We start from the raw sequence: 18,535 nt of genomic DNA, 5'->3' as shown, positions 1-18,535 counted from the left end.
CTATATCCAGAGCACAATGCATATAAGGAATAGGAACACCTTGGGGAAAGTATGTTGTCCTTTTATACCTTCAGACATCAGCTTAGTTCCCAATTCTGGGCCCCCTGGCCCATGCCTTCCTTGTAGGCCTGCACTGGCCATGCAGCAAGGAAGGGAGGGGGGGGGGCTGGGTGCTTAGCAACACAGGTATTTGCCTGATGTAACCCTGCCAAACCATGACATATCCAGCACCAGGCACTGACTTGTACACAAAAACAAGATAACAGGGATTAGATCACTGGTAGAAGCAAATAACAGAGGCAATTCCAATTCTTAATAAAGCGATTCTTACAGAAGCAAAACAGCAAAAGTAATTCTACTGACGCTGCTATTATGTCCCACTAATTCTATCTTTTCTATTATTATTATCTCCCTTCCTTACAATCACAGACCAGGGTGAAAACACAATTTATCCAGTGAAACAAACGGAGCTGTGTATGTTCAGTTGCATTGGAGTCAGTTAATTTAACAGATTAAAGGCAGAAGGAAAGGAAGTTCTCGCTTGCCAAGCCTGGACCAAGGAAAGGACCTCATCCTGATCTCGGGTCAGGTATTGCAAAAGATCCAGCGGATTTAGTGCCAGCCACATTTTCCGCGCCAGCTGCGGGGCTGTTGGCCTGGAGGACGAGCTTTGACATTCCCAAAAAGGCTGCGGAGCCCATCAACAGCCTGAAAAGAGATTTTGACAGCTGAGCTTGCACCACTCGACCAAAACCCATCGGGTCTTAGTTTGCAATCGAAGAATTGTGGCTTGTGACACAAATCATGGATTGGCGCGTGGAGAGAGCCCGGCATGCCAGGAGCTCCATCCACGTCGCCACCCTGCCGCTCCCCACGAAGGAGACAGGCAGGACCGGCGACACCCGCACCGCTCAGCAGCCAGGACCGTTCGGGCTCCGGAACTCACTTCGTCTGAGCAGCGGTTTCCGGGACGGATTGGTTTTGCTGAGGACTGGACGGCAGCTTTTGGTTCCGGGACCATGCAAGGGCGCTAAGAACAAGTGACGCCGATTGGACGCTCGGAAGGGCGCTTCCGACGTTCCGTAGCCACCAACCCCGCCCCTTGGCAGCGATAGCGCCGCGACCCTTCCGGGCACCCGTAGCATGCCAGGAAGCGTTCCGTCCTCCTTTCTGGGCGCTCCGGGAAGGCCTCCGCGGCTCGGCCCTTCGCTGCTCCTCCGGGCGCCGCCGCCGCGGCCCGCGCCCGCCCTCCGCGGGGCTCCTGCAGGATCGCGGCCGGCGGGGAGGACGGGCGCTCCGGCGCTCCAGGCGGACGCTGCGCCCCGAGGGCCCCTTCCCGGGAGGACAGGGCCGGCCATGGGGCCCGTCTGACCGGCCGCGCATGGTGGGCGACGGGAGCGGCGGGACGACGAGGAGCGGCGGCGGCGCCCCCGCGGACCCCAAGGGGGCCGGCCCGCATGCCCGCGCCCGCTGCGGAGCCACGGAGGGGGCAGAGCGGGAGGAGCCCCGGCCGGCCCCGGCCCCTCCGGGGGAGGCCGGCGGGGCGCTGTGGCGGTCCCCGCAGGAGCAGGCGGCCATGGAGAGCCTGGCCGGCTACGTCTACAAGGCGGCCAGCGAGGGCCGGGTGCTGACCCTGGCCGCCCTGCTGCTCAACCGCTCCGAGGGCGACGTCCGCTACCTGCTGGGCCACGTCACGCACCAGGGCGGCCAGCGGTCCACGCCGCTCATCATCGCCGCGCGCAACGGGCACGCCAAGGTGGTCCGCCTGCTGCTGGAGCACTACCGGGTGCAGACGCAGCAGACCGGCACCGTCCGCTTCGATGGGTAGGTGCGCCCGCCGGCCCCGCCGGAGGCTCCCGCTGCTCCGGTCCGGTCCGTTGCAGCGGCCTTCGGGGGGCGCGCGTGTCAGTGGTGAGGCGGGCATCTTCCTTCCACCTGGAACGGCCTCTGGGTCAGTCAACGATGGTCACCAATGGCTACAAGTGGAAGAATGAGGCCGGCCAAAGAGGTTGCTCCTCTGTTCCCTGGGACGAATTTGGGTAATTCTGATCATGCTGGACTATAATTAGGAAGGGGTCTAGTATGAGGCTGGACTCCTCCTGGCCCGAAGTTTGGAGATAAGTTGCATGCAACAGGAGGTGATGTGTGCAGGATTTCCACCCTACCCATTTTCCTCCGTTCATTCCCTCTGAACCTGCTGTTATTGTTAGGGCCGGGAATGATTTTCTCTCCTGCAAGGCAGGAGTTTGTTGGGAAGTTGGGAGTCAAGAAGGCTGTGAGAAACTAAACATTTATTCAAGCGCACCTTATTTAGGCTAACGTACTAAGTCCAGATCACAGGACTGTGTCTTGCATTATATGAGGACAATAATTAGATTCAGGGATCTTAATGCTTTGTAGAAAAAGGGCTCCACCCGTTAAGAAGCACTGGCGCTTCCCACATTTTTACAGTGACTGAAAAGAAAAGACATGAAGCCTTTGAAGATTAGCCGCTCTATATTTTGGTGGAATATTGTGGGCAGAGATGAGGAAGCCTTGAAGGCCTTTTAGTGTACGGAGCTTTCTTTATGTATTAAGAAAAATGGCTTAAGATCTCATCTGAAAGAATTTGGGTGCATTTCAATTTTCTTGTTCTGTTCTTTCCAGTCAGACTGGCATTTTACTGGTTTAGAAGATCTTGTTTCAGTGAAGCTTAATTTTTTTATTTCACTTAAGGATGTCATACCAAAGGACGAATACAAACTACTTAAAGATGCAGTGCTGAGCATTTCCCCTGTACATACTCTTTCCCCTTATTTTGGGCCCCAGAATAAGCACCAGGTTTTCGAAAGACCCACTTACCTTAAGACCACCGCAGCCAGGCCACCCATATCCCAACACCTGTCGTGCCGCTGTCTGTCTTCTGTGGCTGCTCGTGGCCAGGCGCTGCATGGCTCATTGCACTAGTGCTGCCGCTCACGGTGGGAGGTTTTGTAATGTGTTGTGCTGGTGTGTGTGTGAGTGGCGGCACCGACACACTGCGCCTTATGGCGTCCTGCTGTGAGTGGTGGCACCAGCGACTTGACGCAGCCGTAGAAGAAGTCGGGCAGCGGCATAACAGGTGTCAGGTTGTGGGAGCCCTGGCTGCAATGGTCCTAAGGTAAGCGGGTGCAGGGCCCATGGGGCAGCTCCATCCCCCCCACCCCTGCCCTAGCTTCATTTTTACGCATGTGCCTTGCCCCACCTTGTATAGCCAAATGGTGGGCAGGACATAACTAGGGCTTATTTTTGGGGATAGGGCCTATATTAGGCGCAGGAGTGAAAATTGGCCTGGGGCTTGTTTTTGGGATAGGTTGTATGTTCGGGGAAACATGGTATCTGCTGTATCATTGGCCACCTCTTTCTCTCTTTTTTTGGCCAAATCTACTTGATAATTTCTTTCTGTGACATCGCTGAAGAGTTGGGTTGCTGAGAGCTGTGGGACATACCACCAAGGAGGGGAGCTTAGGCAGGCCTAAGTTCAGCCCATTTGCTCTCTGCTCCTGGTGAAATGGATTAGGTAAGATAGGACAAGTTACATTGAAACATCTAATTAGATAAAATGAAAGTGATTTTATGTTAAAATCTTTGAGTACAAAAGCTATTTTGTACTTCTGTTTTGAGAAGGAAGAATTAAACAGCAGAAATTGTCTAATTGGAGGCAGGAAGACCACTACCTTCCTCTGAAAACTCCTAATTTGAAGAGCTATCAAAGTTGGATTTTAAGTGCTGGGACTGGGAACTAGATAGGTAGAGCCTGCAGCTAAACTCCACTTGCTTTGCTTCCATCCTATTAGGCTTGTTTGTTGTTGTTGTTAGTTGCAAAGTCATGTCCGACCCATCGCGACCCCATGGACAACGTTCCTCCAGACCTTCCTATCCTCTACCATCCTCTGGAGCCCATTTAAGCTCATGCCTCCTGCTTCAGTGACTCCATTCAGCCACCTCGTTCTCTGCCATCCCCTTCTTCTTTTGCCCTTAATCTTTCCCAGCATTAGGCTCTTCTCCAGCGAGTCTTTCCTTCTCATTAGGTGGCCAAAGTATTTGAGTTTCATCTTCAGGATCTGGCCTTCTAAAGAGCAGTCAGGGTTGATCTCCTCTAGGACTGACCGCTTTGATCGCCTTGCAGTCTAAGGGACTCGCAGGAGTCTTTTCTCACCAGCACCAGAATTCAAAGGCCTCAATTCTTTGGCGCTCAGCCTTTCTTATGGTCCAACTTTCACAGGCTTTTAGGCTTGTTAAAGAAGCTCTTTTAAATTATCCTATTAGTTCACAGGGGTATCCTTAAACGACACCTTGCAGACAGTCGCTTCTGGTATCCAGAAGAAACTATTTGAGAATCTATGGAGCGTTTCAGAATACTGAAGGGGCTTCCCTGAAGCATCTGTTGCACTCAACAGATCCACTACAGATTAGAAGAGGCAAATCAAAGAGCTGCAGAATTTTTTTAAAAAATATCCAACAATTCCCTGGCAAAGCAAATTTGGATGAAGCAACTGTAAAAGGATCCTCATCGCAACCTGGAATAAATAACTTTTAGGCTCCGTTTTTTTTTTCCTTTAAGCGGCTTTGGAACCCAAGCACTTCACTGGGTCAGGAGGTTCCCTGGTGTTTTTAAACTCCCTTCCAGTAACTTTGAGACCTCCTGTGAAAGGGTGGCACGGAGGCATGGTTGCCTCTCCTAAGAAGATAAATCATGCCAAATTCCAGATACATTTGGTTGTTATTTAATTAAACGAATATTAACAAAAAACAAACTCTGCCAGAAACAAGACACACACACAAAACAGAGTAGCTGCATTTAAATTCTGCTAGGTCCACTTCTTCGTTATTTTTTTTTTTATTTACATTTATATCCCGCCCTTCTCCAAAGACTCAGGGCGGTTTACAGTGTGTAAGGCAATAGTCTCATTCTATTTGTATATTTACAAAGTCAACTTATTGCCCCCCCAAAATCTGGGTCCTCATTTTACCTACCTTATAAAGGATGGAAGGCTGAGTCAACCTTGGACCTGGTGGGACTAGAACCTGCAGTAATTGCAGGCAGCTGTGTTTTAATAACAGGCTTCTTACAGCCTGAGCCACACCGCGGCCATACATTTTGTGTATGTGTGTAATAAACTTATGTTCAGTTGATACTTTGGATTTACTAGTTCCCTTTGTTTCACTACATGAAAAGCTGTACCGTTGCATCCCTTCAATAAATGAACTTGTTTGTCTCCCTGGTTTATAGCATGGAGTCTTCCTGAGATGAGAACAACGTCTCAGGAACAACTGAGTAGGCTAAGTAAATGGCTACCACCCTTTTAAGCAAAGTGAGATGAGTAGAAGTCTTCCCCTCCCCCCAAGAACTTTTCAGGCATGCATTTGTTTAAACTTTGATGTTTGGTGGAGAAAAAAATTTCTCAGAATTTTGTGGCTTTTCCATCCAGTCATGCATGTCTTATAAGAGAACATACTTAAGGACCACAGCTGATCTATTAGAATGTGCTCATGTTTTTGATCAGTTATTGTCATTCAGCTATTGAAAGTAGGCATAGTGCTCTTTAGTATCTCTGTTGTATGCCGTGGTTGTAGCGTGTAAACTGCCTGTTAATGTCACTGGCAAATAGCTCCTACCAGCTGGCCTATTTATGGATTAGACTATTTCACTGTTGTGTGAAATTGCACTTTTACTAGCCTTGTATTCTCCAATGTATAGAACTTACGTAGCTGCCCTGTGATTGTGCCTATACAAAAGCACACTCCTTAAGGCTATCCTTGGTGTTTCATTTAATACCCGTCCTTTGCACTCTCTCTCCTCCTGAATTGTCTCTGAACAGAGAAACTCCGTCACTTATTTCTCATGGACTTATTTTTAAGCCTGTGCTAAAATTACGGCTGTTGTACACAATTTCTCTCTCTCTTTTTTCCCCCCCATAGTTATGTCATTGATGGAGCCACGGCACTGTGGTGTGCAGCTGGGGCTGGCCACTTCGAAGTTGTCAAGCTTTTGGTAAGCCATGGAGCGAATGTTAACCACACTACCGTGACCAATTCCACCCCCCTGCGGGCTGCCTGCTTTGACGGCAGGCTGGACATTGTCAAGTACCTTGTGGAGAACAATGCCAACATCAGCATCGCTAACAAGTATGACAACACTTGCCTTATGATCGCTGCTTACAAGGGCCATGTCGATGTGGTGCGCTTCCTTCTAGAGCAGCATGCTGATCCCAATGCCAAAGCACACTGTGGCGCTACAGCATTGCATTTCGCAGCAGAGGCGGGTCATTTGGAGATTGTCCGGGAGTTGGTCAAGTGGAAATCTGCCATGATGGTGAATGGCCATGGAATGACACCGCTGAAAGTAGCTGCGGAGAGCTGTAAAGCTGATGTTGTAGAGCTGTTGTTGGCACACGCGGACTGTGACCGCAAGAGCAGGATCGAAGCTTTGGAACTCCTGGGTGCCTCCTTTGCAAACGACCGGGAAAATTACGACATCATGAAAACCTATCATTATTTATATTTAGCCATGCTCGAGCGGTATAGAGATAGCGAGAACCTTATAGAGAAGGACATCCTGCCCCAGATAGAAGCGTATGGCAACCGGACGGAATGCCGAACTCCTCAGGAGCTAGAATGCATTCGCCAGGACCGAGATGCTTTGCATATGGAGGGCCTCATTGTCCGTGAGCGGATCTTGGGCTCCGATAACATCGATGTGTCACATCCAATTATTTACCGTGGTGCTGTTTATGCCGATAACATGCAGTTTGAACAATGCATTAAACTCTGGCTCCATGCTTTGCATTTGCGACAGAGAGGCAGTAGGAATACCCACAAGGACCTTCTCCGATTCGCTCAAGTTTTCTCTCAGATGATACACTTGAATGAGCCTGTGAAAGCCAAGGACATTGAGAGCGTCTTGAGATGTAGCGTCCTGGAGATAGAGCAAGGGATGGCCAGGGTCAAAAGCTCTCCAGAAGCCGAGCTTCACACAGCCATGGACAACTATGAATGCAATATCTTTACCTTCTTGTACTTGGTGTGCATCTCAACCAAAACCCAGTGTAGGGATGAGGAACAATCACGAATTAATAAACAGATTTATAACTTAATCCACCTGGATCCCAGGACACGAGATGGGTCTAGTTTGTTGCACCACGCTGTCAACTCCGGTACGCCAGTCGATGACTTCCACACCAACGACGTCTGCAGCTTCCCTAACGCCCTAGTCACCAAGCTCCTTCTGGACTGTGGCGCTGACGTCAACACTGTGGACCACGAGGGCAACACTCCACTGCATGTCATAGTCCAGTACAACAGGCCCATTAGTGACTTTTTGACCTTGCATTCTATCATCATCAGCTTGGTTGAGGCTGGTGCTCATACAGATATGACAAACAAACAGAAAAAAACTCCCCTCGACAAAAGTACGACGGGGGTGTCTGAAATCCTCTTGAAGACTCAAATGAAACTGAGCCTGAAGTGCCTGGCTGCTCGAGCTGTGCGGGTTCATCATATCACTTATCACAATCAGATCCCCAAGGCATTGGAAGAATTTGTAGAATTCCACTAGGCCGCATCTAGATGGTGATATCTCACTTTCCCTCCGTGAAGGGTCAAATAAAATGTCAGGCAGAGAGTCTGGATCTCCTTTCCTTTCCCCATTTTTTTTTCAGGTGTGAATAGACGCCAGTCAGCTCCTTGATATTTTGCTTTGATTTCCAGATAGGTCACTTGGTGGCAGGAGAAATGGGGTCTTTTTCCCTTCATGGAGAACAAAGCAAACTCTAAATTAGAATAAGGGTAAAATGTTTTGATACAGTACTCTGATGCACACGGGTTTCACCATTGACAGCCGAGAATGCTTTAAGCAGCTATCTGCCAAGTGTTTTGCATTTGATAGATTGAGCCAGTTACGTACCTATGCAGCAGCCTGGGGAGTCATCCAGTGGGGGTGGGAGGTGGGGGTGGGGCAGATGGAGGTGAGAATTATTGCTGGGATTTTATTGACACATATAACACAATCCAGGGAAATGTATTCTTCACCAGCCTATTTTTTTTTAACGTTTTTCCATTCCCACCGATATAGGCAACTTTTGTTTCTAATTTCTGCTTGAAAATAACCGATTATTTCTCATGAGACAGAAATTCAGACAAGAGAATGGGCTTGTTGATAGTATATTTTTCATTGATTTTTAGAAAAAAAATATTGACACAACTCTTCCAACTCAGTTCTTTATGCAGAAGTATTTTTTCAGTCGAGTGACATACAAAAATGATGTGGGTATTTATGTGTGTATGGGTAAGCGTGGTGGTTTTGGATAGATCCCTCACCTAGAATTTTATCTGAAATACATTTTCCTATGATCTTCCAACTAGCTGGCAAGCAAGGATTTTTTCAAAAGATGAGCTCATATTTTTTTAAAAATAATATTTGAAAATTGTAGCAGGAAGGATCAGGGAAGAATAATTGACGTTGTCCTGCCCTGAGAATAATGTTGTGTTTTCAGTCTATTGATCATGGCTCCATTTAGGATCTTCCCCCCCCCCACATGCCTCCCTCCCAAGGCCATCTTGTTAATTCTTTGTAGTAACTTGATTGTGTGAAAAAATGTTTGACCTCGAAAGCATCTCTTTAGCAGAAACGTCAGCAGCCTAGAGCTAGAGTTTTGACAGGTCTTTGGAAGCACTTGCCATTATTTTAAATGTCACTTTGTCAAAATGTGGAAGAATGGTCTCCTGTCATTTTTTTAAACATGGGTCAGTTCTATTCGGGGAAAGACATTCTGGGCACAGGTGTATGTGTTTGTACTACAAATAAAATCTTGAATGTCAAACCAGGTCTTAATTCTAATTTCTCACGTTGCAAAGATGATACGTTACTGCTGCCTCTTTGACATCAGTAAAGGCATAATATTTTTCAGGGGGAAGTGGATTCTGCCCATTGCATATAAACTTCCCATTTTTCAAATAGATGCCAAATAATGTAAAATACATGCAATGCCTCTATTTCTGATTGTTGTGCCTGCCTTCTTACCTGTTAATACACAATTTTGTAGGTTGCAACAATTGCTTTGTAAATCCTAAAATTTTTAAGAATGGCAAGTGTGTGTTAATCCAGGGCAGGGAAATATGAGTTTGAAGAACACCCAGCAGATGCCTGCATGGAGCAAGGTTTGGACCTTCCAATTCTAGAATTCAAATATAATACCTGTGCTTTCATCTATGTTTTTTTTCATGAAAGCAATGATTATTATTTATAAATTACAGTATTTTTTTTAAACACGCCATTTTCGTTGCCAAATGATGCTTGAAACATAATTACATCAGATGATGTGAAATAGAACTAATTTGTTGGCTTGTCCTCATGCTGCAATTTGTTAGCTGTGTATTACAGAGCTGGTTCAGCAGCTCAGAAACTTCAGTTCTTCAAAGCCATAACAATGCCACCTGAAAACTGTCAATGTGTAGTCCTCCTTTTATAGTGTGTCTTGGAAAATTTGGCCATGGAGTTTATTTTGAACAATGAAAACTGGGTTAAAATTCTATAAATATATACATGGTTATTTTTGATTTTGGTCTAATTTAATAAACTATAATTATCGTGTTTCTTTTAAGCACAAGTAAAAGGCTTGGAATGAACATAATACCAGGGGTTGTCCCAAGAAATTTCATTGAACAGATTTGTTGTTGTTAGTTGCGAAGTTGTGTCCGACCCATTGCGACCCCATGGACAACATTCCTCCAGGCCTTCCTGTCCTCTACCATCCTCTGGAATCCATTTAAGCTCACTCTGACTGCTTCAGTGACTCCATCCAGCCACCTCGTTCTCTGCCGTCCCCTTCTTCTTTTGCCCTCAATCTTTCCCAGCATTAGGCTCTTCTCCAGTGAGTCCTTCTTTCTCATTAGGTGGCCAAAGTATTTGAGTTTCATCTTCAGGATCTGGCCTTTTAAAGAGCAGTCAGGGTTGATCTCCTCTAGAACTGACTTGTTTGTTCGCCTTGCAGTCCAAGGGACTCGCAGGAGTCTTCTCCAGCACCAGAGTTCAAAGGCCTCAATTCTTTGGTGCTCAGCCTTTCTTATGGGCCAACCTTCACAGCCATACATTGCACCTGGGAAAACCAGAGCCTTGACTATACACACTTTTGTTGGCAGGGTGATGTCTCTGCTTTTTAGTACACTGTCTAAATTTGCCATGAACAGATTAGATTTGGAAAATAGCGGTACAAGCAATGAACTTTGTTGAGCTGATAGGCTAAAATTGAGATTTCTGATACCCTTTGCCCTTCAGTTCCACAGGAAAAGTAAATAGCTTACAATCAACTATAGACTACTGTTTGTTTCAAGAATATTTTATATGTCTTCCTAAAACAGAACATGCAAGGGCACATTGTTGCCATTGGAAAAAAGTTCCTCTTGTTGATTCCCAGTGCCTCATACGAAGAGATGTTCTGCTGCTTTTCATCTGAAGAGTATATTGCAATCTAATCCATTACATATCTAATCCACCGCAGAGCAGAGCAGAGCAGAGCAGAGCAGAGTTGGAAGGGACCTGGTAGGTCATCTAGTCCAACCCCCTGCCCAAGCAGGAAACCCTACACCATTTCTGACAGATGGCAGTCCAGTCGTCTTGAAAGCCTCCAGTGATGAAACTCCCACAACTTCCGAAGGCAGCTTCTGTTCCATTAGTTGATTGTTTTCACTGTCAGAAAATTCCTCCTTATTTCTAGGTTGAATCTCTCCTTGGTCAGTTTCCATCCCTTATTCCTTGTCTGGCCTTCAGGTGCTTTGGAAAATAGCTTGACCCCTCCCTTTATGTGGTACCCCTCAAATATTGGAAGACTGCTATCATGTCTCCCCTGGTCCTTCTCTTCACTAGACTAGCCATGCCCAGTTCCTGCAACCATTAGATATTAGATATGATATTAGTACTTCACGTGATCTTGATTGAATCCCTTCATTGATGCAATTTAGGATTGCATTGGCATTTTTTGGCTGCTGGCACACATTATTGGTTATTTATTTAACTGGTTGTCCACTAGGACTCCAAGATCCCTGTCACAGTTACTGCTGTTAAGCCTAGTTTCACCCAGTCTATATGTGTCCTTTTGGTTTGTCTTGCCTAACTTTACTTTTCTCTACACTGAGTTTCATTTTGTTAGATAGCCCAGTGTTCAAGTCTGTCAAGATCCATCCTTAGGCCAGGACTCGGATTTTGGTATAAAATGAAGTATTAGCCACTTCAGGCTTGTAAGGCAGTTGCTTGTTCAGGCTTAAAATATTCCAACAATTGAAGGAGCAAAAACATGTCGGGCTGAAGAATGAGAAACAGCATGGCAGAAATAAACAGTATTCAAGTATACAATCCATAATGTAGGCAGAATATCTATCCAAATGGAATTTATTTGAAATATTTCTAGGTTGCCTTGAAGAAGAAAAAACAACCACCTTCACAAAGCAAATTAAAAAAATAAAATCACAACAGTTGATCTTAAGAGTCCATTTTGTTTCTTCTTCTAAAGAGACTTCCTGCCTGCCTTTACACCAGCATCTGTGAAAGCAACAGCCTCACTTTATCCCCAAAATGGCCTGATACGAGGGAGTAGAGTTTTGAGAGGGTCAGTCAAGAGTCCACTTGTTTTTTTTAATGCCTCAGGCCTCAAAGTGGACAGAAAACTAATGTTGATTTGAATTAAATGTGAAATTCATTGCAATTAATAGGACTATTTCCCATCATATAATAGCCCCTCTTTTTCTTTCACATTAAGGACGATTTCTGGTGGGAACTCTAGCCAGGATGCCAAGAAACCAGGTGGCTTTTGAGGGCTTCAGGCTGCTCAGCCTCTCGCAACTCTTAACTTGTTGAGTACCAGATTCTTCCACTGAATGTCAGAGCTGAGTGTGTAATATTCAGCCAATGGGAAAATTATACTCCATTAAAAATGGCTGTAGGCAAAGGAGAATATTTAAACATATTTTAAAACTGTTTAATTTTTTGCCCTACTCTTTTAAAAAAAAACCTAGTGGTACAATTTATGTTACTGAATTCAGCCGAACTAATACCTCATTTTCACTTATCAATATTAACACTGCCATAAATAAGTATATGCAAAAGAAGAAAAACAGTCAATTAAACCTTTTCCAATATACAGAAGTATATACATATACTACAATTTTCCTCACTTGTTGATTTTGGAAATTGAACAATTTGGGGAAAATTCTCCAAACTGGTTTTCTTAAAGTCACCTTAAAAATAAGAAAGTTAAACATTTTCTAAATAAGTATATACAGCTGAGGATTGAAGATTTGCATTAAGGTGCTTATAATGATGGGTATTTGTTCAGTGCATATAAAAAAATCATTTCCATACAAAAGCTGAAAAATAGCTGGTGGGTTGTTTGTGGGGGGCTCCCTTCACGAGCACTTCTGTACTCCTTGCTTTGAGGATGGAAAGGATCCTGTAAGCAGAAGCCACTGCATTGTATCATCGGCCTGGGCCTTCAGAACCATTGGGCGCCTGGATTCACTGGAACAAATATAATCTGATAACATGATTACTGATCAATTCTATCCATTTTCTTCGCTCTTCAGATACCTGACGGTAAAAATGTGCTACTTGTGCCCCTCTGCAAATTAATTTCCGCTTAGTTCTAGTGATTCCCAATTTGTGCTCAGCAGGTGTGCAGATCTGATTTGAAAGCATCAACTTTTGTCCGGCAAGATTTGTGAGTCCCAAAGTAATCTGGAATAAAACACCATTTTATTATAGCAACGTGATTTGTTTTTAAGGAATGCTTCTGTCTGATTTGTTTGTCCTTGGCAGCTTGAACGAAGGACTGTGAAAGCTCAAGTATCTCTGTGAATCTTCTAGACTTTCCACTTCTTTTTATTTTAGGAGCAAAGTTTCCCCAATGAAAATGCAGACTGAAAAGCATATCCTCCCAAACAATGTTGCACGTGCCGTAGAGATGTAAAGAATTAGAGGGTCTTCCCAGGAGTCTTCTGGCATCTTTTCCATCAACCTTGTGGCCAAAGTAGGTCACTTTAAAGAGAAAGCTGCTCCTGGTGGATCTACTGTCTCCCTAGAGTTCCAATGTCTTAGGCAGAAGGAAACAAAACCTTGCTGGTGGAGGCTTCTCCTTTGCAGGACAGCACTTAGCAGCTGGGTTGCTTTCAGCCAGCAGGGAAACTGAGCAATGCAAACGGAGGCTGGCTAGGCAACAAAGGAAACTTTCTGAGAAAAAAACCAGGCCGATATGCTGAGGACCATGGAAACCTTAGTCCAAATCTTTGACGGTCTGATCCTGGCTTGCATCTCTCTTGCGGGTGGCGCTTTGAAAAAAGCCAAGCTAAAGATATAAAAGACAAAGCAGAAAATCCTCTGTAAATTTCTTGACTTGATTGAGTTTGCCAACTCAAGAACTTTCCATTGTTTAACAAACAAATCATTGAAACTGTATGTGAGAATTCAACTGTAATTTACCTATTAAGACATTGAGGCTATGTTAACTTTTCACTTTTGCTTAAAGAATGGTATGAAAAATTTCAAACATTTAAAAATTAAACAATGAAGAAATAAGGCAAAAAAGTCATTTGATCTTCTACCCTTTATACAGTATGTAAAACCTCCATTAAGGAAAAGAAGCAACCACAATGAATCATAGGAAGACCATAAGCAAGAACTGTTTTTGCTTTTTGTGCTGCTTAGAATGAGGGAGAGGCTCACTTTTTTCAGTGCTGTAACTTTGAACGGTCACTAAATGAACTTTTGTAAGTCAAGGACTACTTGTACTTAATACTGTTTTTTTCTCCCTAAGAAAAGAACCAGCTAGTTTGTTGCTATAATGAAAAATGTGTGTGTATGAATTAACTGGTAAGGTAAAGGTAAAGGTTCCCTTCGCACATATGTGCTAGCTGTTCCTGACTCTAGGGGGTGGTAATCATCTCCGTTTCCAAGCCGAAGAGCCAGCGCTGTCCGAAGATGTCTCCGTGGTCATGTGGCCGGCATGACTCAACACCAAAGGCACACGGAACGCTGTTATCTTCCCACCAAAGGCGGTCCCTATTTTTCTACTTGCATTTTTTACGTGCTTTCGAAACTGCTAGGTTGGCAGAAGCTGGGACAAGTCACGGGAGCTCACCCTGTTACACGGCAGCACCAGGGATTCAAACAGCCGAGCTGCCGACCTTTCAATCGACAAGCTCAACGTCCTAACCCCTGAGCCACCGCGTCCCCTGAATTAACTGGTAATGTAGATTAATACACAAAAATGGAAACCTAATCTGAGTTTTTGGAAAAATTTCTATTTATAGAGAGATTAAATCGTTATCTTCCGGTATTCCCAAGGGTGCCCAGTATAACTCAATGCATGTCATGCCAAGATAATGGAATGTGGGCAAGGTGAATTCAGCGTTACAAAATGCATTATGGTTTTTGGGCTCCTCCGTTCATTCTGGTTGCACGGAAAAGCTTGGCCCTAATTAATTGCTGCCTCTGAAGTGCGCCCTTCAAATGGGCAGCTTGCTTAAAGTGGTCAAAATGGTCCTGATGAGGAGCTAATCCTAATACATCCGTGCCTACCCTATTTTATTTATTTATTTATTTATTTTGTCACAACAGCATATATAAGCATAAGCATGAAAGTAACTATATAATATATAAGCATATATATAAGCATAAGTATGTAATAACTATATTAATTGGATATAATGAAAGGAAACTTTAGGACAGGAACGGTAGGCACGTTTGCGCTCTTATGCACGCCCCTTACAGACCTCTTAGGAATGGGGTGAGGTCAACCCTGGGTGACTGCAGGAAGGCTTACCTTCCAGAGGGCCAGCACTAGGAGTGCCAGCAGCAGGAAACCACCTAACGTGCTCCCAATTATGATCCAGATGGGGATGTGGGGCTCTTCGACTTTGGAGATCTCGAATGCAATCTACAAGGGGGAAAAGAATAGCGAGTCGTCACACGGAACCCTTGGAAGGCACAGGAGCTCAACTATGATTTTCAGGGAGTTCTAGAAGGTGGGTCCGGCGAGACTGCAAAATCAAGGCAGCCTCTTCTGTTGGTGGCTGCTGAGCCATGGCTGCTCAGAAGAGGGTGCTCCTGCTCCATCTGTAGTGGTTTAACGAGGTTTGTAAACAAGAAAGAAGTACTTTAGCTCTGCAATGGAAATAGGTAAGTAGTTAAAGCCAGTGGTGGGATTCAAATAATTTAACAACCGGTTCTCTGCCCTAATGATTTCTTCCAACAACCAGTTTGCCAAACTGTTCAGAAAGTTAACAACCGGTTCTCCCGAAGTGGTGCGAACTGGCTGAATCCCACCACTGGTTAAAGCCATAGCAATAATTGTTCCAGCTATTTCGGTCTGCAAAGGCTTTCTGGAAAAATAAGCGTTTATCAGCTTCTTGGAAGGTCATGAGAGGCGGAATAACTTTTGTGTCAGGGGCAAACTGCTTTAGTGCCTATTTCTGGGCTTCGTCCCACTGATGGGGGGAACTTCCGCAGGCACTCTATTCTCCCAGTTTTGGCCAGCAAAATATACTGGAATAGGTAGCCTCTAAGATACCTAACCCCCAAAGAAACAAGCTGGAGGGAAAGACTACGTCCTTAGTCATTAATACTGGCATCCCCATGGTTTTCTTCTCCCTCCTGAAACCACTGACCCAGCCTTGCCCATTCAGGAAGGAACAAAACAACCACAAATGATGTCTCTCCCTTTCAACCCTCACAGGATGACAAGAAGGACCCCGGTTGACAATATCAAAGGCCACTGAAAGATACAGCAGCAGGAGGATAGCTGTGCTCCTGCCTTCCCTCCTATGTTCCAACACCAGTGAGAGTGAGAATTGCAGATTGCATTAATCTGCTTCTTCCACAGGCCTCTGTAATTGTGTGATAGAACATCAGGAGAATGTGGAAAGTTACAAAAATAGTATTTCAGTCCTCGGGTAGTAAAAAGCAGAAACCGAAAAAGAAATTCAGATAACTCCACCTTGATTAGGTTAGGTATAAATTGAAGGGGTGTGTGTGTGACAGACTTTCAAGATGAAGTACGGTAACTTGTTAAACTATTTTTCAAGACTACTAGCAACTCCCATTTCCTGACTTTGTCTCAGAGGATTGACAAGTTGCCGCTCACTGATTTCTCAATGTTCTTCCAAAAAGAAAAGTTGGATATAAATTGGTAATTGCTGGATTGTCTTTTAAGATTGCTGAAACTTCTTCCTTCCTCAAGAATACATTGCTCAAATCCAGTCATTTTTCCCTTCTTGATCCCTCAGCCAGAAGGAATAGGAGTCAAGTTCACAAGGGATGGAATTTATGCCCTCAAGATCCTAAAGCTCAGTGAAGGTTGCTAGATGTATCCTGTGTCACCTCATAATCCTGCTGATCCAGCTTTCATTTTGAAAAAAGTACGAGTGATTTAATCTAGGAGATTACTGGCCAGATGTTTGCACATTTAGTCTAACTGGCTGTTCCAACCTACCATTACTTAAAAGGGCCTGGGTTGTTATGAACAATGAAGCTGGCTGATGGTCTCCTGCAGATGTCATAAGGGTGGGGGAGTTACATTTCAACGCCCTGATCACTAGAGAGTAGGCTTGATTCATATGCCTCAGATTCAACTTCATTTCCCACCAACATCGTTCTAGGGGTCTCTGTTTGCTTCATTTTCAATTCTTCAGAAAAGCAAAGAGTTGCCAGAGATCAATGGAGAGCTAAAGATAACTCAGGCAATCCTATCAAACATCCAGGTCACTGCGATTGATCAGAGATTAGTCAACAGAGTTCCCAATTGTTTGGAAATTCCTGAAGTGCTAATCAGAAACCCTCCAGTTCAATCTGGTGTCTGCATGGATTTAACCAGGGCTATCAAAGCACTCAGGAAGGCTGGTGGCTCACTGACATGGTAATGTTAATGAGCCACCAGCCTTCCCTAATTCTTTGATATGGTTAAATCCATTATCATGAGTTAAGTGGAAAGGTCCATGGAAAGGTCATCCCCAAACAATATCAATTTATTCTGCTTTGAGGAAAGGTGTTGCTGTGTTGATCAGGCCAGTGATGACCTGGGAGAAGCCCCTGATTGTCATGGTGGCCATTAACTCGTAAACTACCTCAAACCCCAGAAAGGGAAGTTAAAAGATATGCAATGCTATGCTAAGTTCCACTCGGTTTCTGTACATTCATTACTTCAGCGATCTGTTTCAGAATTAAAAATGTTCAAATCCATTGTTCTCCCACAAATCATTCTTCATTTCTCAGATGAGGTGCTCCTCAACATTAGATCTCACAGCACAGCCTATTTGTTTGGTTAAAGGTTGGCAACACATTGTCCTCTGGGGGTTTTGAACTTCCACATAGATGACACATACACATTGCTGTTCAAAACCACACATCCACTGAGGATATGCAGCTGATGAATGGCTGAAATAATCATCCGTTTTATTCTAGTCCTTCATGCAGATTATAATGTACCACAATTTATGAATTTGTTACAAACTTTATATCCAGCTGTTTTGGAATCAGATCTTTTCAAGGAAGCTGAGTAAGTAATGCTATTATTCCACTTTAATTTTCTTTCTTGTTAATAATGACAAGATTGTTATTATCAATAACAGAAAGACTTGGAAGCTTCATCGTGTTAAGAAATTGCTTGGCTGCTGTTACTAATGCCAGAATGACAACTGAAGCCAGGTTTCTCCAAAGGGCAAGAAGTTAGAGCTGAATGCATATTAAACTCATCAGTAGCAAGATGAGTTACACCCCTGAATGAGAGAAGAGAGGGCCAGTGCAGAGAAGAGCATGTGGACTAGTCAAATAATTCAGCCACAAGCCTCTTGTCAAAGCCCTGCCCATTTTTTATACATATGGCACATTTAAAAGAAGAGGCAGCTTTTTGAGTGCAGTCTTGACTTTTTTGTCTCTTCCTCTCTGGGTGGCCTGGAAAGAAATACTCCATTTTTTAAACCATTGGTGACAACCTAAGGTCAGGATCAGAAGAAATGTGAAAACTAGAGTTCACAGATTCCTATAATCCCAAAGTTGAGCTTCAGTTTCCATTAGCATCTTAAGGTGTGTATGACCTCCAAAGAGTCAAGTTGACTGGAGCAAGTGAGAAGAGGACCCGTGAGCTACAGGCTTACCTGGCGACTAGGATCCTCCTCCCTGAAGACAAAGGCACTACGAAACCCTCTCTGCAAGGCAGCATTGAAGATGAATCTCAGGGTCTTGAATTTCAGCTGGACAGATAGGAGAGTATCAGTAGCTCTCTTCACACATAATGCTAAGTCATGTTTGATTTTAACTATAGCTTGGTAGAAGAAACCATAAATATTAAGTTCACACAATATACAGACCCAAACCAACAAACCATTGCTTAGAGCCATATATGAACATGTCCTAATAGGGAGACAGGCCACCTAATTTAGTCAGAATTGATTCACTCTAATTAATTATTGCCTACAGAAGCTAGAATGCTCTTTTGGATCAACGCACTGATCACATCCAGAAGAATTTTGCCTC

General features: G+C 44.4%; 2 protein-coding genes across 4 annotated transcripts in view; one reads left to right on the top strand and one right to left on the bottom strand.

Annotated features, from left to right (window-relative positions):
• The first annotated feature begins 1,097 nt into the window (after positions 1–1,097).
• Positions 1,098–8,840, top strand: FEM1B (fem-1 homolog B). 2 transcript variants are annotated; one of them, XM_058156060.1, is made up of 2 exons: positions 1,098–1,824; positions 5,941–8,840. In XM_058156060.1, exons 1-2 carry the CDS (start codon positions 1,382–1,384, stop codon positions 7,574–7,576), a joined length of 2,079 nt encoding a protein of 692 aa, XP_058012043.1. In that variant the 5' UTR covers positions 1,098–1,381; the 3' UTR covers positions 7,577–8,840. The 2 variants fall into 2 exon arrangements, with proteins under 2 accessions (XP_058012043.1, XP_058012044.1); XM_058156061.1 differs by lacking the exon at positions 1,098–1,824 and adding an exon at positions 1,834–2,039.
• A 3,670-nt stretch (positions 8,841–12,510) lies between these two features.
• The window catches only part of ITGA11 (integrin subunit alpha 11), a 127,508-nt gene continuing 121,483 nt past the window's right edge, over positions 12,511–18,535 (bottom strand). For both annotated transcript variants that reach the window (XM_058156059.1, XM_058156058.1), the window contains 3 exons: positions 18,157–18,252; positions 14,829–14,942; positions 12,511–13,352 (listed from right to left, as the gene is read on the bottom strand). In XM_058156059.1, coding sequence (XP_058012042.1) covers positions 13,281–13,352; positions 14,829–14,942; positions 18,157–18,252 — 282 coding nt within the window. In that variant the 3' untranslated portion in view covers positions 12,511–13,280. The remainder of the gene's footprint in view (positions 13,353–14,828; positions 14,943–18,156; positions 18,253–18,535) is intronic.

Source organism: Ahaetulla prasina, chromosome 13, assembly GCF_028640845.1.
Source record: "Ahaetulla prasina isolate Xishuangbanna chromosome 13, ASM2864084v1, whole genome shotgun sequence".
NCBI lineage: Eukaryota > Metazoa > Chordata > Lepidosauria > Squamata > Colubridae > Ahaetulla > Ahaetulla prasina.
Note: the sequence above shows the minus strand (reverse complement) of the source record. Positions and strands in the feature narration are given on the sequence as shown.

Excerpts from the sequence above, each read along its gene's own strand:
- FEM1B (XM_058156060.1), top strand. The coding sequence starts at position 1,382 with ATGGTGGGCGACGGGAGCGGCGGGACGACGAGGAGCGGCGGCGGCGCC. Across the intron at positions 1,825-5,940 it reads GGCACCGTCCGCTTCGATGG|TTATGTCATTGATGGAGCCA; the intron begins GTAGGTGCGCCC and ends TCCCCCCCATAG.